Raw genomic sequence first — 17,187 nt, forward strand, 5'->3', positions numbered from 1 at the left:
ACCAGTCCATTCTGAAGGAGATCAGCCCTGGGATTTCTTTGGAAGGAATGATGCTAAAGCTGAAACTCCAGTACTTTGGCCACCTCATGCGAAGAGTTGACTCATTGGAAAAGACTCTGATGCTGGGAGGGATTGGGGGCAGGAGGAGAAGGGGATGACAGAAGATGAGATGGCTGGATGGCATCACTGACTCAATGGACATGAGTCTGGGTGAACTCCGGGAGTTGGTGATGGACAGGGAGGCCTGGCATGCTGCGCTTCATGGGGTCGCAAAGAGTCGGACACAACTGAGCAACTGAACTGAACTGAACTGGCATAAATGATCTTCATCTCTTCTTCACTACATTTTTCCTTCAAGATTCACTCAGCCCAATAACTCTGGAGAAAACTCTAATTTGAAAAGATACATGCACCCCAATACTTATAATAGAACTATTTATAATAGCCAAGACACAGAAGTAATCTATATGTCCATGGACAGAGGAATACATGAAGATGTGGTACATATATACAATGGAATATTGTATCATCCATTACAAAGAATGAAATAATGCCTTTTGCAGCAACATGGATGGATCTGGAGATTAGCAAACTATGTGAAGTAAGTCAGACAAAGAAAGACAAATATCATATATCATTTATATATAGAATATAAAATATGATACAAATTAACTTATTTACAGAATGAAACAGACTCACAGACTTTGAAAACAAACTTAAAGTAACCAAAGGGGAAGAGGGGAGTGAAAAATTAGGGGCTTAGAATTAGCAGATACAAACTACTATGCATAAAATAGATAAACAACATATATATAAAATTTTATAATAACTACTATATATTCAATGTCTTATAATAACCTATAACTCAAAGAATATGAAAATATATATACTATATTATATAACTATATATATATAATATCACTTTGCTGTATACTAGAAACCAATAACACAACATTATAAATCAACTCTAATTTTTTTTAAAAATTCGCTTAGCCCAGGTATCATCTCATTCAGGTACCATCTCCCTTTTCTGCTGGATATTTAACTCCTTGATGATAGGGTCCATGGCCTATTCATCTTTATATCCTTTGCATAGTACCTACCAAGCACAGAGCAAACCCTCAATAAGTCTATGCTGCACACACAAGTGAATGAATGAACTTGCTATCTCATTTGCTCAAAGAAAACCTCATATTCTACAGACATCATCTGGGATGTTGTAAAGTACCCTCCCATTTTCAAAGTAGGAGAGCATAAAAAGAAATATATGAAATTTCTACAATTCTACAAGGGAAGAATCAATTAACACATAAGTATTTGTAAAATAATAGCCAGAAATATCAATATTGAGACATTTGGATGGGGGAAATGTACCACCACCAGCATGTTGAGAAGTAAAGTTAATCTTGCACTTACTTCAGCTAGTCTTGAATGTTTGTGGACCACCTCTGTTTTATTCATTGGCGTGAGCTGTTGCAAAACACTTCGGCTATTTGTCAAAGCCCGTGTCAATCGGGCAAATTTTGTCCAACCTTAAAAATAAGGAAAGAAAGTCTCAGTTTTTCACACATAATGAATATAGAAGTCAATATTCTTGCTCATATTCAAGGGATCTCAGAAAGAGCATAAGTAATTAAAAGTTAGCACTTCATGCTAATGAAAATGCAGACCTAATGAAAAGTTTCAACCTAAAGCATTTCATTTTTACATAGGCATCATCATATACTTCAAGGGCAGTTATAAAATACTAAGTAAATTTTATGTATGATCTTTGTGTTTTGTGAAAATCTATTAATATCATAGGGTCCAAGCAGCTAGGTGTCCATAAAATTCTATCCTCCCCTTAGCATTGTATAGGTTTGTTAATGGGAAACAGTGGCCCAGCCAGGAATGCATTTTCCAGCCTTCTGTGCCTCTAGGTATGGGCATGTCTGTAGTTCTCACCAATGGAATGAGAGCAGAAGTGATGTGTGTCACTTCTATGCATGCAACAACTTAAGAGGCAAGTGAAACTTCTCCATACTTTCTCTCTCCTTCTGCTAGCTGTATGAAAATGACAATAAGGCCCCAGGGGATGGCAAAGCCACTGAATCAGAGCATAGAAGAATGCCATATGCCAAGGATCAATTGCTTGGATTGTTATATGAACAAGAATAACACAAATTCTTGTGTTAAACTACTTAAGTTGGGGGATATTTATTATGGAAGGTAGCATTACCATAATAAAAACAGTCTTATTGTGTACTTATGTGAAGATATACATACGTAAGAGAATAAAGTCCAACTTCAACAAATCTCACATACTATAATTCATATCACACACCTCCATCTTCTTTGTAACATAGCAAAATGTTATTTCTCTCTTACTAACAATTTCACTGGTATTTAAGGATTATTTTGTGAATATATAGAACCTTTAATAATGTTTTCTAAAAGTGTAGTAACTTTAACTTCTGAGAAGAAGGAATGTGAATTTAATAAAAAAGAATTTTTTCTTCCATTATTTCCATTATTAAAATCATTAATTTTTCACTACTAAGCTAACTAACTTTAAGGAAATGTCAATGAGATGTGACCAAGTGGAACAAAACCAACCACAGTCTGCTCTTATCTCAATTAGCCTTTCTCTAGCTATCCCCAAAAGCTCTAATCTATTACAAACTCCATTAAGATCATTTGATAATTTCCACCGTACTACCTTTAACTAGGGTATTTACCAAACAACTCCTTAAAAATGAAAACTCGTGAAGGTCCAGTGGAATGACTCTAATGGAATTGATGAAATTTCAGACAATGATGAATTGATGAAATTTCAGACAAAAAATAAAGGAAGAAATCCTGGGCAGACACAACCAAATGTCTTTCAAGCCACACAAGGTAGATGACATCATACTTTACTGCTATTCTTCAATCTAATTCTGGCTTCATGTAGGCTTTATATTGTCCCATCAATTCAGCTCACTCTATGATATCAACTATTGGATTGGGGAAAAGAGTAAACTGGTACTGGTTGATAGAAGATTCTTTATTCTTTTTCATTAATGGTGCTCATCCTAGTGACTAGAATGTTAGGTTTTGGAAATCGTATGCAACCCTAAAGTTTGTCCTGTGCAATATGCTAGAAAAACAGGGAAGCACCAGATATGTCATCAGCTCTAAGAACTAAACATCAACATAAAACACTATCAAGCAATCTATATCACCAACTTAGACTTTTCTTCCAAGTACTAGATCTATGTCTAATTGGCCATTGGTCACCTCTTACTCAGATGACTCTTAAACATGTTCAAAACTGATCTTATCATCACCTTCTCCCCACATCTCCAACTCTGCTTTTTTCGTGGATTCTTGGTCTCAGTGAATGACTCAACAATATTTCCAGCTGTCCGAATCAGAAACTTGAGATTTACCATCCTCCTACACTATCACGTCATACACACACACACACACACACACACACACACACACACACACACACACACATCCAATTCCTTCCACAAATATCCTGAAATTTAATCTCCTTTCTCCATCGCTAATATGTCATGTCATATATATCATCTTTCACCTGAGTTAGATAGTAGCTCCTAAAAACTATAGTCTATATTCTGTTCTCTGACCATATATTTTCCACATTGCTGCCAGAGCTCCTTCTACAGCACAAGTTTTACTATGCCCTTCTCCCGTTTTTAATTCTTTAAGAGATCCCTAGAGGCCTTCAGGATAACACTGAATATCCTTGGTATATGTGTCATTTTGTTTCTGACCCTAAAGATTTCCTCTGCATCCATCTCCTTCTGCTTCTCATACACACTCTGTACTCAAATCACTATGTAATTAAAATGACAAACTGAAAAACAAAACTAAATCCATTAGGAATTCTTTGTTCACCCTATGACATTCAATGCTTTCATGCTTTCACATGTTATAATCATGCTGCCTGTCTGAAATGCGTTTGCCCTTCCCATCATTCTGGCTAATGCTTACTGGTACCTCCAAACTCAAAGCATTCTGAGATCCACTGGAAGAGATGCACTCTCCTCTGTGCATTCACACTACAGGACGCATACCTCACATGGCACTAACAATACTAATGCAGTCATTGATAAGCATGTCAGTCACTCCCATTAAACTGCCATTCATCTCTCCATTCTCAGAACTTGGCAGAGGCTTGCCATAAAATAGACCTTTAATTGACTAATTAATCAAAAGTTATTTGTAACTTTAAAAATAAGATTTAAAAATAAGCTGCATTTTTATTATCATGAGCATTAACATGAAATATTGTCATGTATTATTATCACTGGGTTTTGGTTTGGTTTTTGATTTATTGGGTTAAAATGATGAGGATGTCCTCAGATGACAGAGACTATATTGGCAGCAGGTATGTTAAAATATTTCTTGTTGATCATTTCTCTTTTTACAGCAATTGAGTATTATAATTGCAGTGAATATTTTTAGAAACTTCCAAGTCAACATTGATTCAGTTTCTTTTCTTTTCTTTTTCTCTGGTTGAGCCGCAAGTCTTGCAGGATCTTAGTTCCCTGATGAGAGATCAAACTCAGGCCCTCAACAATGAAATCACAGAGTCCTAGCAACTGGACTGCCAAGAATTACTGCAAGTCAATCTTATAGTAACTTAAGGTTCATTATTTCTAAGATAAATAACGTTGCACCTATTAGGACATCTGATTATTGGATTAAAAGAGAAGATAATTTTTATTTCCTGTGTGTGATAATGGTTTGTTCAGAAAATATTTTTTAAAAATTAAAGGAGACATCAAAGGAATAAGTTTAATAATACATGGAAGAATACAAATCATCAAATACCACGTATTCACTCCTTTCCTCGGATAGTACAAAGAAGCAAATGTGTGCGGAAGAAGAAACATGATGATGAATGTTCATCATCATCCTCTGGTTTTCTATTTCAAGAATCGTGAGTACACACTACAGTTTCTTAATGAGGAAGCAGCAGTTCCTCATTTAAACATAAAACAAATGTGCCTGTGTCTGTGTATCTCATTTTACACATGAAGTCAACATAATCAAGAACTATTTCATCCCTTTACCTTATTTCAATGTCCTGGAGGAAGACAAAATGTTAAAACTGTGAAAATAAAACACATCCACTTTTCTTCATGGTAAACAGTAGAAAGAAACAGAAAGAAAAACGTTAATTCTTCAATCTGAAATTTTATTCTGCATGAGACAACCCTTAAACATAGATGAAAAGGGAGTTTTACTGCATGATATGACTTTTAGGTGCCAGATTTTATTCTTTCTATCCCTGGTTGTCTAGTTCCATGACTGGAACATAGTGGGCACTGGACACATTTTTGAATGAATGAGAACATTAGTTAAAAAGATAAATAGAAATTAACAAGGCACCCAGATTATATGTATTAATAGTTAAAATTAGAAAATAAAGAAGCAAATCTTCTGCTTTTCTATGTTCAGCTCTTAGCAGACACTAATACAACTCTGTCTTGTGAAGGAAAGGCTTTGGGTTGGAGAAGCTAGAAAGGGTGGGGTAGAGGGTTAAGGAGGAAGTGTGGAGGACTATAATTTTTCTCTCAAAATGAAAACTGGGGAGTTGCTAACAGAAAAAAAAAAAAAGTGGTGACAATTGTCAAACTGACTCAGACATACTGACAGAAGTTTAGAAGGAAATATCAATACTTGGTAAGGAGTTTTCCTAGAGACAGCAAAGGCAGTTGTCTAATCATTTAACCATGTAAGAGCTTCAATATCAAAATACTCACAGAGCTAGAAAACCAATGCAAAGCTGGGGAGTGTTTTGATTTACATTTAAATCAAAGGGAGCACTCAAAGATGCACTCCCTAAATTGCTCAGTGATCTTTTGTCTCTGGTGAGAGCTTTCTTGCAGTCCTCAGTTCTAAACAGCATTATTTTCTTTATGCTGTCCCTCTGTCCTCACTCTCAGCAGATTACCTTATCAAATATATTATTGAAAAAAAGAAGACAGAAGAAACACAACAGCCTTCAACTTCCCTTCTGTTTCCTCCATCTCAAGTTCCACCCAACCATGGTAACTGATTCTTGCCTGTATCTTTATTATCTTAGAGAATTAGGCATTTGCTCTTTTCTGATCATGTATATATTCTACTTAACAAACATTTAAGTGGCTTCTAGATTTTTTACTATCACTAACAATGCCACAGTGAATTTCCTTATAACTATACCTTTGTGCTCTTGGATACATCTGCAATTGCCCATGTGATTAGATGAATTAGTTAATTTGATCTGTCAGCTGCTGCTGCTACTGCTGCTAAGTCGCTTCAGTCATGTTGGACCCTGTGCGACCCCATAGACGGCAGCCCACCAGGCTCCCCTGTCCCTGGGATTCTCCAGGCAAGAACACTGGAGTGGGTTGCCATTTCCTTCTCCAATGCATGAAAGTGAAAGGTGAAAGTGAAGTTGCTCAGTCGTGTCCAACTCTCAGCGACCCCATGGACTGCAGCCCACCAGGCTCCTCCGTCCATGGGATTCTCCAGGCAAGAGCACTGGAGTGGGGTGCCATTGCCTTCTCCAGATCTGTCAGCAGCCCTCACTAAACAGTCAAACTTTGAAAAAGTTAAGCAGTCACACTGTCTAGGTCAGAGGGGAGAAAAGGCATATCAGCAGTTCTAACTTTCCCCAGCGATACATTTACTGATTTCACCTTTACTGAGACCTAACTGGTGTGACTGATTATTCAGCACAGTTCGCTGATGTTACTTAGATGTGGTCGATATGGGGTAATGTGAACAGACAGCTGAATATGAAGAGCCTAATACTTGCTCTATAAGTTGTTCATGGCATTATGAGAACATTTGTTCTCCTAAAAGCTTAGGATGCCAACTTCTTCTTAATAAAACATTAGTTTAGCTCTATTGGGTTGCAATTAACCTCTTTGTCATGGACTGCCTAATCTTAAAAATAAAAGGAAGTCACAGAGGCAGCTCAATCAATCTACTAGACTGCAACACAAGATTCTAATCTATAAGAAAAAAGCTTAGGTAAACAATTATACTCTTGGCCAAAGAGACTACATGGTATAATTACTCATATTTCATCTGTTGTTTCCTCTCTAAAGAAAACCATTGGCTTCCTACAAGGGGAAGGCTGCTATTTTTGCTGTTATTTTCATTCTACAGGAACTTTTTTTGTCTCAATTATTGGCACAAAGATGCCATAACTATTTGGCACAGGATATTTCACACTGTTAAGTGTCTTGGCAGTTTTTGAATCTGTTTGAAAATACTGTACTATATAAATGGGCAGAGATTTGAACCATCGCTTTTAGAACACATATGGATAATCAACAGAATGGATTTCTTGGCTGTCATTTTTCCCCCTTTGTATTACTATAAATGATGTATCAGGTACCACTGACTGATAATCTGAGCAACAGTTCCCGGACCTCGGTATCAGAAACAAAAGATAACAAAAACACTTTTCCCTCCTTGAATTATCATCAGTAAATTCTGTTGATTCAAAACAGTACAGTCCTGTCAGAATCGGACTGTTCTCAACCTGTGCTTCATCTTTGTAGGGAAAAAGGAGAGCAGGGGGTTTAAGGTGGCCAAACCCCAATAAGTATCCACTGGAAAGGGATAAGGCAGCATGGTCCAATAGAGAGAACATTGGATTGAAAATCAGTCAGACTTTGAGTGTCAGAATCTTCAACAGTAAAATGGAGATAATAACACTAATTTTCAGAATTATAGGAAAGAGCTATAAAGAATACAAAGCTCCTGACACATAGTAACTGCTTCATCAAGACTGGTTTCTTGCCCTTCAATAGTTTCTGCTACCACCCATCATGTATATGTAAGTTGACATCCCTCGGTGCCATTAATTTCAAAGGCAGAAATTCATCCAGAATGAAGTTTTGGTGATCATATGAGGAAGTACTACTCTCAAATTAGTTGGCTGCCATTACACTGTAGTTACCACTCCAGATACAACTTAGAAGTACAATTCACAGTTAGCCAATTTACTCAGGTTTTTGACCTATATGTCTGAGTTTCTTGGTAAAAATACCAATATAAGCCTAAAGAGACTGATACCAATTCCAATCACTTTTGTCACATTCTTAAACGATATGGGCCTTTGTTCCAATCACTGCCCCTTTTCCACATTAAAAAAGGTAAAATGGCCTTGTTCTAGAAAGTTATATCCTGGCTTTCCTATGTGTGGATTCACTTGTTTGTTCTGCATTTAAAACACTATTTTCTATATCCCCAGCCAAGCTTTTACTATCTAAGTATTGCTTCAAATTTTTGCAAACACCTTCAACCTACTCTGTTGCAAATATCCTCAGCTCCTTGATCCCTTCTCCCTGATCCTTGAGCTCCCTGATTCTTTTCATCTTGCTCACCTAAACAAATCCCAACTCTGGTTGGATCCAACTCACCTACTTCACCATCTACACACCTTTGACTATACTGCTGCTGCTGCTGCTGCTAAGTCGCTTCAGTCGTGTCCGACTCTGTGTGACCCCATAGACAGAAGCCCACCAGGCTCCACCGTCCCTGGGATTCTCCAGGCAAGAATACTGGAGTGGGTTGCCATTTCCTTCTCCAATGCATGAAAGGAAAAGTGAAAGTGAAGTCGCTCAGTCGTGCCTGACTCTTAGCGACCCCATGGACTGCAGCCTACCAGGCTCCTCCATCCATGGAATTTTCCAGGCAAGAGTACTGGAGTAGGGTGCCATCGCCTTCTACTAGGGTGGAGTAAACACATCATCATGCTCATAGATACTAACGAAATGCATGACCACAAGTTTCACATGGACCTTACTGCTGCACTGAAAACCTGCTGAATTTAGCCTTTGCCACTCACTGCTTCACTCTCTACACAACTGTTTCATACCTCCTCCTCCCCCTCCTCCTCCTCCTCCCCCTCCTCCTCCTCCTCCTCTCCCCTTCAACTCCTCCTTACCTCCTCACCATCCTTAATCTCAGTTGATAACCATGTTTCCTCTTTTACTGAGAAAATAAGAGTAATCAGAAGAAAGCTTCCATTATATATCAATCTGTTTTCACACCACCCCTCTCCCCATTAGGATATGATGGAAGGAACTTTGTATCTCCAAAACCTAGTTAATAGTGCCAGCACCATACTGTGTGCTCAGTCAGTATGCTTGGTTGTGGAAAAATAAATAAATAAAATAAACAAAAAGAAAAAATACTCCTAGAAGAGTCACAAAAAGGCTCATGTTAAGTAACTCTGGTGCCCAAGGTTGAATCTAAAGTAAGATTACTATATATGTAGAATCTAGAAAAAATGGTACAGATGAACCTATTTTCAAGGCAGGGAGAGAGATGCAGACATAGAGAATGGACATGTGGGCATGGTGCAGGGCGGGGTAGGGTGGGATGAAGAGAGAGAGAGATTAAGATTAACATATATACACCACCATGTGTTAAATAGATAGTTGGTAAGGAGCTGCTATAAGCACAAGTTCAGCAAGGTGTTCTGTGATGATCTAGAGAGGTGTAGGAGGCTGTGAGAGGGAGCTCCAAGAGGGAAGGGATGTATGTATGCATATGACTGATTCACTTGATCGTACAGCAGAAACTAACACAAAATGCAAAGCATTTATATTCCAATAAAAACTAACACAAAATGCAAAGCATTTATATTCCAATAAAAAAATAACATTGCTGCCTCCATGTTCAATGTTCTATACTCGAATCATATTGATACTCTGGTGTTATCACAAAATCTCATCTGCTCTTTCCCAAAAGTTCTATGGTCCTCTTTGCTCAAACTAAAAGTTGAAAGATGCATTTTTGCGCCAAGTTTTCAAAATATACTTTCTGATATGCTAGCTTCATAGGGATAGTTGGATGATTGCTTAATGCCATAAATATTTTAGTTCTATTGAATTTTTCATATTAAATTTACAACTCACATGAATAATAGAAAGTAGCTCATATACACCATTCACAGTTACATTGTGCAATACTTTTTTAGAAATCTGTTATGCATTTGAAAGGTGTAGAGGAGTCTCAAAATAAAAATCTATTTAAAATAAGCTCTTCCACTACAAATTGGAAAGAGATATTTTAGTCTAAGGTTTTCACAATGAGGTTTGATTTTCCCTATAAATTTTAATTTACAGGTCTATTGAACAGATTACTCAAAAATCAAGTGGTCTGAGTTGTCTCGAGTTTATTTAAATGGAGTTCATTTTTGTAAGAATAAAATAATGCATTCAAAAGAGAAAGAGCTCTATGAGTCTGATGAAAGGATGCAGAGAGATGGAGGTAGAGGCAGATAAATGGAGAGCTATTAGCTTGAGAAATAAAGGTCAGTCTTTCAACATTAGCACCCTTTCTCCCAACCTCATTGTAAAATGCTGCCAACTTATAGTTTCCATAAACAGATACCACCATTAATGTTCAGCAGGTCAAACCTGTGAGAAAGTATTGTACTTTTCTTGGCCAACTTTAGCTGTGCCATGAAGTGAGTTAAAGTGAATGAGAAAAACAATAACCATTAAATATGAAAGTTAAAAATGTATAAATATTTTTGAGGGGAAAAGTCTGTGGTTTTTTACTCAGTCTGGCAATCATTCATGTATGAAGGCAAGTAAAATTCATCTGAAGAATATGCTGGGTCACAAGTCATATGCCAATCATTTATCTTTTATTTTAGAATATAGCACTTTACCAAAATTTACAAACAATTCACTGAAGCTCAATATTAAAAAACAAACAATCCAATCAAAAAGTATGGCAGAAGACAAGAATAGATATTTCTCCAGAGAAGACACAGATGGCCAAGAGGCACATGAAAAGATGTTCAACATCACTAATTACTATAAGAGAAAAACAAATCAAAACTATAGTGATATATCACCTCACACTTGTCAGAATGACCTTCATCAAAGTCGACAAATGTAGAATGTGACTTGGTGCAGCCACTATGGAAAATAGTATGGAGATTCCTTAAAAAAACTAAGGATAGAGCTACCATAGAACCCAGCAATCCCACGCCTGAGCATATATCACAAGAAAAACATGATTCGAAAGGATATGTGCACTGCGATGTTCACTGAAGCACCATTTACAATAGCCAGGATATGAAAGCAACCTAAAAGTCCATCAAGAGATGAATGAATAAAGATGTGGTATAAATATATATATATAGGAATATATATATTCCTATATATATATATATAGGAATATAACTCAGTCATTAAAAAGAATGAAATAATGCCATCTGCAGCAACATGGATGGGCCTGGAGATTTATCAAAATAAGTGAAGTAAGTCAGACAGAGAAAGACAAATATCATAAGATATTGCTTATATGCAGAATGTTTAAAAAATGATACAAACAAACATATACAAAACAAACAGACTAACAGACTTAGAGAACAAACTTATGGTTACCAGGGGAAAGGGCAGAGGGAGGGACAGATTGGGAGGTTGACATGTGCACATTGCTATATTTAAAATGGATAACCAATAAGGACCTACTGTATAGCATAGGGAACTCTACCCAGTACTTTGTAATAAATAAAATAGGAAAAGAATTTGAAAAAGGAATCGCTTTGCTATACACCTGAAACTATTAATAACACAACATAGTTAATCAACTCTACCCTACCATAAAATAAAAATTTTAAAACATATATATGGCACTTTAAGATACAGACAGCTGTTAGCTGCAGGTTTTTCATAAATGTTTCTTGTCAAGTTAAGGAAGTTCTCTATTCCTATTTTGCTGTGAGTTTTTATCATGAACAACTTTTGGGTGTGGCGAAATACTTTTTCTTTGCCAACTGATACGATCAAATCAATTTTCTTCTTTAACCTAATATCAGTACTATGAATGAGAGTGATAGGTTTTTAAATTTTGAAACATCTTTCCATGTGGAATAAATCTCACTTAGTCATTAAGTGTAATTCTTTTAACACATCCTGGCAATCTATTTTTGTTGAAGACTTTTATATCTACATTCATGAGAAATGTTACTCTGTAATATCTTTTTCTGGTTTTGGTATGATGGAACTGACCTCATAGAATGAGTAAGAAGAGTTTTCTCTACCACTGTTTTCTGGAAGAGACTGTGAATTCACCAATAAAACTATCTGCACTTCTTATTGGAGAAGGCAATGGCACCCCACTCCAGTACTCTTGCCTGGAAAATCCCATGGATGGAGGAGCCTGGTAGGCTGCAGTCCATGGGGTCGCTAAGAGTCAGGCACGACTGAGCGACTTCACTTTCACTTTTCACTTTCATGCACTGGAGAAGGAAATGGCAACCCACTCCAGTATTCTTGCCTGGAGAATCCCAGGGATGGGGGAGCCTGGTGGGCTGCCGTCTATGGGGTCGCACAGAGTCAGACACGACTGAAGTGACTTAGCAGCAGCAGCAGCAGCACTTCTTATTTTGGAACTTTATTAATTATTAACTTACTTAATAGATATAGGACAATTCAGGTTATCTATTCCTCCTATCATGAGTTTTGGTAGTTTGTGTCTTACAAGGAATTGGTCCATTTTAACTAAGTTATCGATGCAGTGGCTATCAAGTCACTCAAAGTACTTCTTTACATGTTTTTATGCTCATGGGATATGTAGTGATAGTCCTTCTTTAATTTCTGGTAATGGTAATTTGTCCCTTCTCCCTTTTTCTTGGTTATCCTGGCTAGAGGTTTGCTAACTTTAACATTCTTTTCCAAGAATCAGCTTTTGGGTTGCAGTGATTCTCTCTAATTTTTTCCTTTTCATTGATTTCTACTCTAAGGTTTATTACTTCTTGTCTTCAGCTTGCTTTGGTTTAAATTACTCTTCTTTGTCTAGTTGCCTAAGGTGAAAGCTTAGATATTTAGTTTCATACTTTCTTCATTTCAAATATATGCATTTAATGATATACATTTCCCTTTAAGCACTGCTTTTACATTTCAGAAACTTGATATGTCATACTTAAATCTTCATTTAGTTCAAAATATTTTTATAATTTATCTTAAGACTTTTTCTTTGACCCGTGGGGTATTTAGAAATCTCTTAGTTTCCAAATATTTGGAGATTTTCTACCTGTCTTCCTCTCATTGATTCCTGGCTTAACTCCATTGTGATCTGAGAACATACCTTGCAAAATTTATACTCTTTTACTGAGTGACTTCACTTTCACTTTTCACTTTCCTGCATTGGAGAAGGAAATGGCAACCCACTCCAGTATTCTTGCCTGGAGAATCCCAGGGACAGGGGAGCCTGGTGGGCTGCCGTCTCTGGGGTCGCACAGAGTCAGACACTACTGAAGTGACTTAGCAGCAGCAGCAAAGCTTTCGGAGGAGGCAACAGCACCCCACTCCAGTACTCTTGCCTGGCAAATCCCATGGACGGAGGAGCCTGGTAGGCTGCAGTCCATGGGGTCGCTAGGAGTTGGACACGACTGAGCAACTTCACTTTCACTTTTCACTTTCATGCATTGGAGAAGGAAAGGGCAACCCACTCCAGTGTTCTTGCCTAGAGAATCCCAGGGATGGGGGAGCCTGGTGGGCTGTCAGAGTCGGACACGACTGAAGCAATTTAGCAGCAGCAGCAGCAAAGCTTTTAAAGTGTGTTTTATGGCCAGAATATAATCTATCTAGTGAATGTTCCACATAATTTGAGAAGCACATGCATTCTGCTGCTGTTGGATGGAGCACCTTGAATTTCAAAACAAAGGGGCAATACACCTAAACACTATTAGAAAACTATTCTATTAAAAATAGTATTACAATATATCCTAAACTTCCTAGATACCGGGTCTACAGGTAAAATCAGTAACAGGTAGTACAAGTCGAAAAGTGAATAGTTTATTTGAACTTCCAGGAGATGATTTTGCATACACATTTTCAGAAATAGTCACAATGAATTGTTCTCTGTCATACTTCAAATGGTCTGCACTTCATAAAATTTTCCTCTTGCAATCTGATGCTAAACAGAAACTGAGCATACACACACATACATGAGTGTACATACATGAGATATATGTATATATATACATGTAATTTTTCTCTGATTATGATTACAGTTGAAAATATTAAAATTGCTGTGCCAGTTTTTTTAAAAGAGGTAAAAAAATGCAATGTTTGTTAAATGTAAAGAAAACAATCCATTTTTAGTCTCCTAAGAGATAATTAAAAATACCATTTCATAAAAACTTCTTCTAAGGGTATTTAAATTTCATTTATATGACATCAGTTTCTAATTTAAAAATAATTAGACAGAATAAAATGAGAGTAAATTACATATAAAAGGGGATAGAAGCTCATACCACTCACTAATGTCTTCTATAGTAGTCTCTCTGAATATTATAGTCAATAAGACTCCAATCAGAATGTTTGCATTTTGCCAGCCGCTTTCTGGATGACAAAATTGTTCTTTACATAATTAAACAGCATCTACCCAAGAGAATCTACAACAACTAAATAAAGGAAGAAAAGCCTGAAAAAGTCAACTATTCATGCTCTAATCAATATAACAAAATTCAATCAACTAATCAACTGTGCTCCAGTAGAACTTCACCACACAACCCCAGAAGCTGTTATACTTTTTGTTTCTAAGTCTCAGTATGATAGAAGTTGTTGAAATTCCCATATTGATTCAAAATTATAATGCTCCGTGAAATCTCTTCCTTATAGCTCATCTCAATTTCTCTTATAATAATTAAGTTAACCACCTAATATTTCAATGTCCTATTTCCATTCAAACAACATGATTGAATAAAATTGATTCTGGACAATTACTAGAATAAATATAAAACCAAAGAAAGCCCACATAGTAAAATTTTGTTTTAAAAGCTCAACCCATGGATATTGTTAAAATAATAATACTATATTTAAATGACAGGCTAATCCTTAAGTATAGTAATTCCTTTGAAAATTACCTTTTGTTGAATCATCCTCTATTGGCTGTTTGAACAACGTAATATCCTTGAAAGTGCATAGGAACAAAACCACCTTTTCATGTTCATTTCTTATCGGTGCAATTTGCATATAAAACCAAACAGGGGTTCCTGGAAAAGAGAGAAAGGACAACAGAGTGTGATGCAGACACCACAATGATTTGGTCTTCTGCTTTCCCTCCTCCTTCAGCCACTAACTGCTATGTCAGGAATCAGCACCAAAACAACAGTATTTTAATTACTGAAAAGAGTCAGTACAATTTTCATTTTATATCAACTACCAGTTGCTCAAAAATTAATGAATATGTTTTTCAAATCAAAATATCAAAATTTGAAAATAAAGCACAGGGCATCATTTCATAACACAATGGAATAAAGGCAGTCTTGCTATTTAAGTATTGTTAATGGGACTTCCTGGTGGCTCAGATGGTAAAGAATCTGCCTGCAGTGAGGGAGGCCTGGGTCAGGACAATCCCCTGGGTCAGGAAGATCCCCTGGAGAAGGGACTGGTTACCCATTCCTGTATTCTTGCCTAGAGATTTCCACAGGCAGAGGAGCCTGGTGAGCTACAGTCTCTGGGGTCACAAAGAGTTGGACATGACTGAGGGACTAACACTTTCACTTTTCTTTCAGTGTCACCTTTAGATCTGGGTCTCTACACCACTGCTGCTTTCAACAACTCCCTTCCATGTTCTCACCAAGTGTGAGCATTCCTATGCGCTTCTCCGTGTTACTTCGAGAATTGTTTCCGGTCGACTTCAACATCAATACCTGATGCTTTGATAAGTATTTCTCTTGCAGGAACTTTTGAATTGCTGTTTCTACCTCAAGTTTCTCTCATCAATCAAACAGACTTAAACTCTTCAGCTCTGACCACATCCCCCCATCAGAGAGACAGGATGTCAGTAACACTACAAGCCTGATGTACACAAAGCTATACCTGAAGACTTGAAGGCAGTGTTAAAGAAAAAAATGTCCCTAGGCCTTGAAAGTCTCAGACATCTTCATGAGACATTGCTTCCAACCTCCCTTGCTCAAAGCATGAGCCTGGACTCTGTCACAATGATCTTCAAATAATAGCTCCTGCAGACTTCAGAAGACACAGTGTTTCAAAGTATTCAAGCCTTAGGATTTGGACAAATCAGAAACTGGCATTACATCAAATAATAAATATTTGAAGACACAAGAAATGCCTTCAAAGGAGTAATTACTCACCAAATGATAAAACACTGAGGGAATTTTCCATCAGAATCAAAATGATGCATTTTTCATTGTAGTCTTTCCAAGCCACAGTGCAGTAAAGCCTCTCTGAATAGTCTATTTTAAAGACATATGGTCTTTTGTCAAGTTTAGGATTTGGGGAGTGAGATGTGCAGCTGTTAATATTTAATCTTTAGAGGAAAGTCGATAGCCTGTTAGTGACTTTCAATGAAAACCTATAAGAAGCATCTCCATATCCGTGGTCAAAAATTGTCCACTGATAATATCACCATAAAGGGAAATTTGCCATTTACATAGAATAGGTGACTTGACTACCAGATGCTAGAAGTCAAAGAATTCCAGAGAAGAGGTTTTTATAAATATTTAGTTCTGACAACCAGGTCCTTTGCAGCCCCAGGGAGCCTACAGAAGGACATAGCCTTTTCCCAAATGATTACAGGATGAGACAGGGACCTCAAAAACAATCCCACCATCTCCCAGAAAGGCTTGTTCTTTGTTTTCTGCTTCTTATTTTACACACTGTGTCCATGAACTGTGAGTGATGTGCACAGTTTGACAAATCACCAGACCCAGACGCTCGCAGATACATGGCCTATGGCTGTTCCAACACAGTGAGCTTGAGGCAGTGGGTCATAAACAGAGAGAAAAGGGCATTAAAAATAAGTCGTTTCCCAAGGTCTGCTAGAAATCTAAATAGAAAGAGATGATGTTACAGCTCAGACCTTCCAAGGAAAACAGCAACTTTTCAAATTTCGGCATTGAGTCAGAGCTGTTGTTAAAATTGCTTTCAGAAATCACAGTATACTTTTTTCAAGTTTAGTCATAGGCTCAGACTTCTCCAAGGAGGCTGAGTTTTTGCTGCATGGCTGGTGAATATCTATATTCTGGATTTGAAGTTCAAGGTAATGGAAAGTCTGGCAGGGTTAGGTAGAGAGACCTGTAGCTGCTGGAAACTCAAGGCAGTGCCCTGGCATTGATTATTTGGAGTTGCCCTAGCTATCACAGTTCTGCCTTTGTGTAAACAGAAAGATACATTTTCAGTCATCCTCCCA

The 17,187-nt window shown here is 37.2% G+C and overlaps 1 protein-coding gene across 1 annotated transcript in view; it reads right to left on the minus strand.

Moving 5' to 3' along the window:
- The window catches only part of KCNH5 (potassium voltage-gated channel subfamily H member 5), a 393,607-nt gene that overhangs the window by 328,785 nt on the left and 47,635 nt on the right, over window positions 1-17,187 (minus strand). The window contains exons 4-5 of the mRNA XM_027554270.1: window positions 14,897-15,025; window positions 1,417-1,532 (exon numbers count right to left, since the gene is read on the minus strand). Coding sequence (XP_027410071.1) covers window positions 1,417-1,532; window positions 14,897-15,025 — 245 coding nt within the window. The remainder of the gene's footprint in view (window positions 1-1,416; window positions 1,533-14,896; window positions 15,026-17,187) is intronic.

The sequence above is a fragment of the Bos indicus x Bos taurus genome, chromosome 10 (assembly GCF_003369695.1).
Source record: "Bos indicus x Bos taurus breed Angus x Brahman F1 hybrid chromosome 10, Bos_hybrid_MaternalHap_v2.0, whole genome shotgun sequence".
Lineage (NCBI taxonomy): Eukaryota > Metazoa > Chordata > Mammalia > Artiodactyla > Bovidae > Bos > Bos indicus x Bos taurus.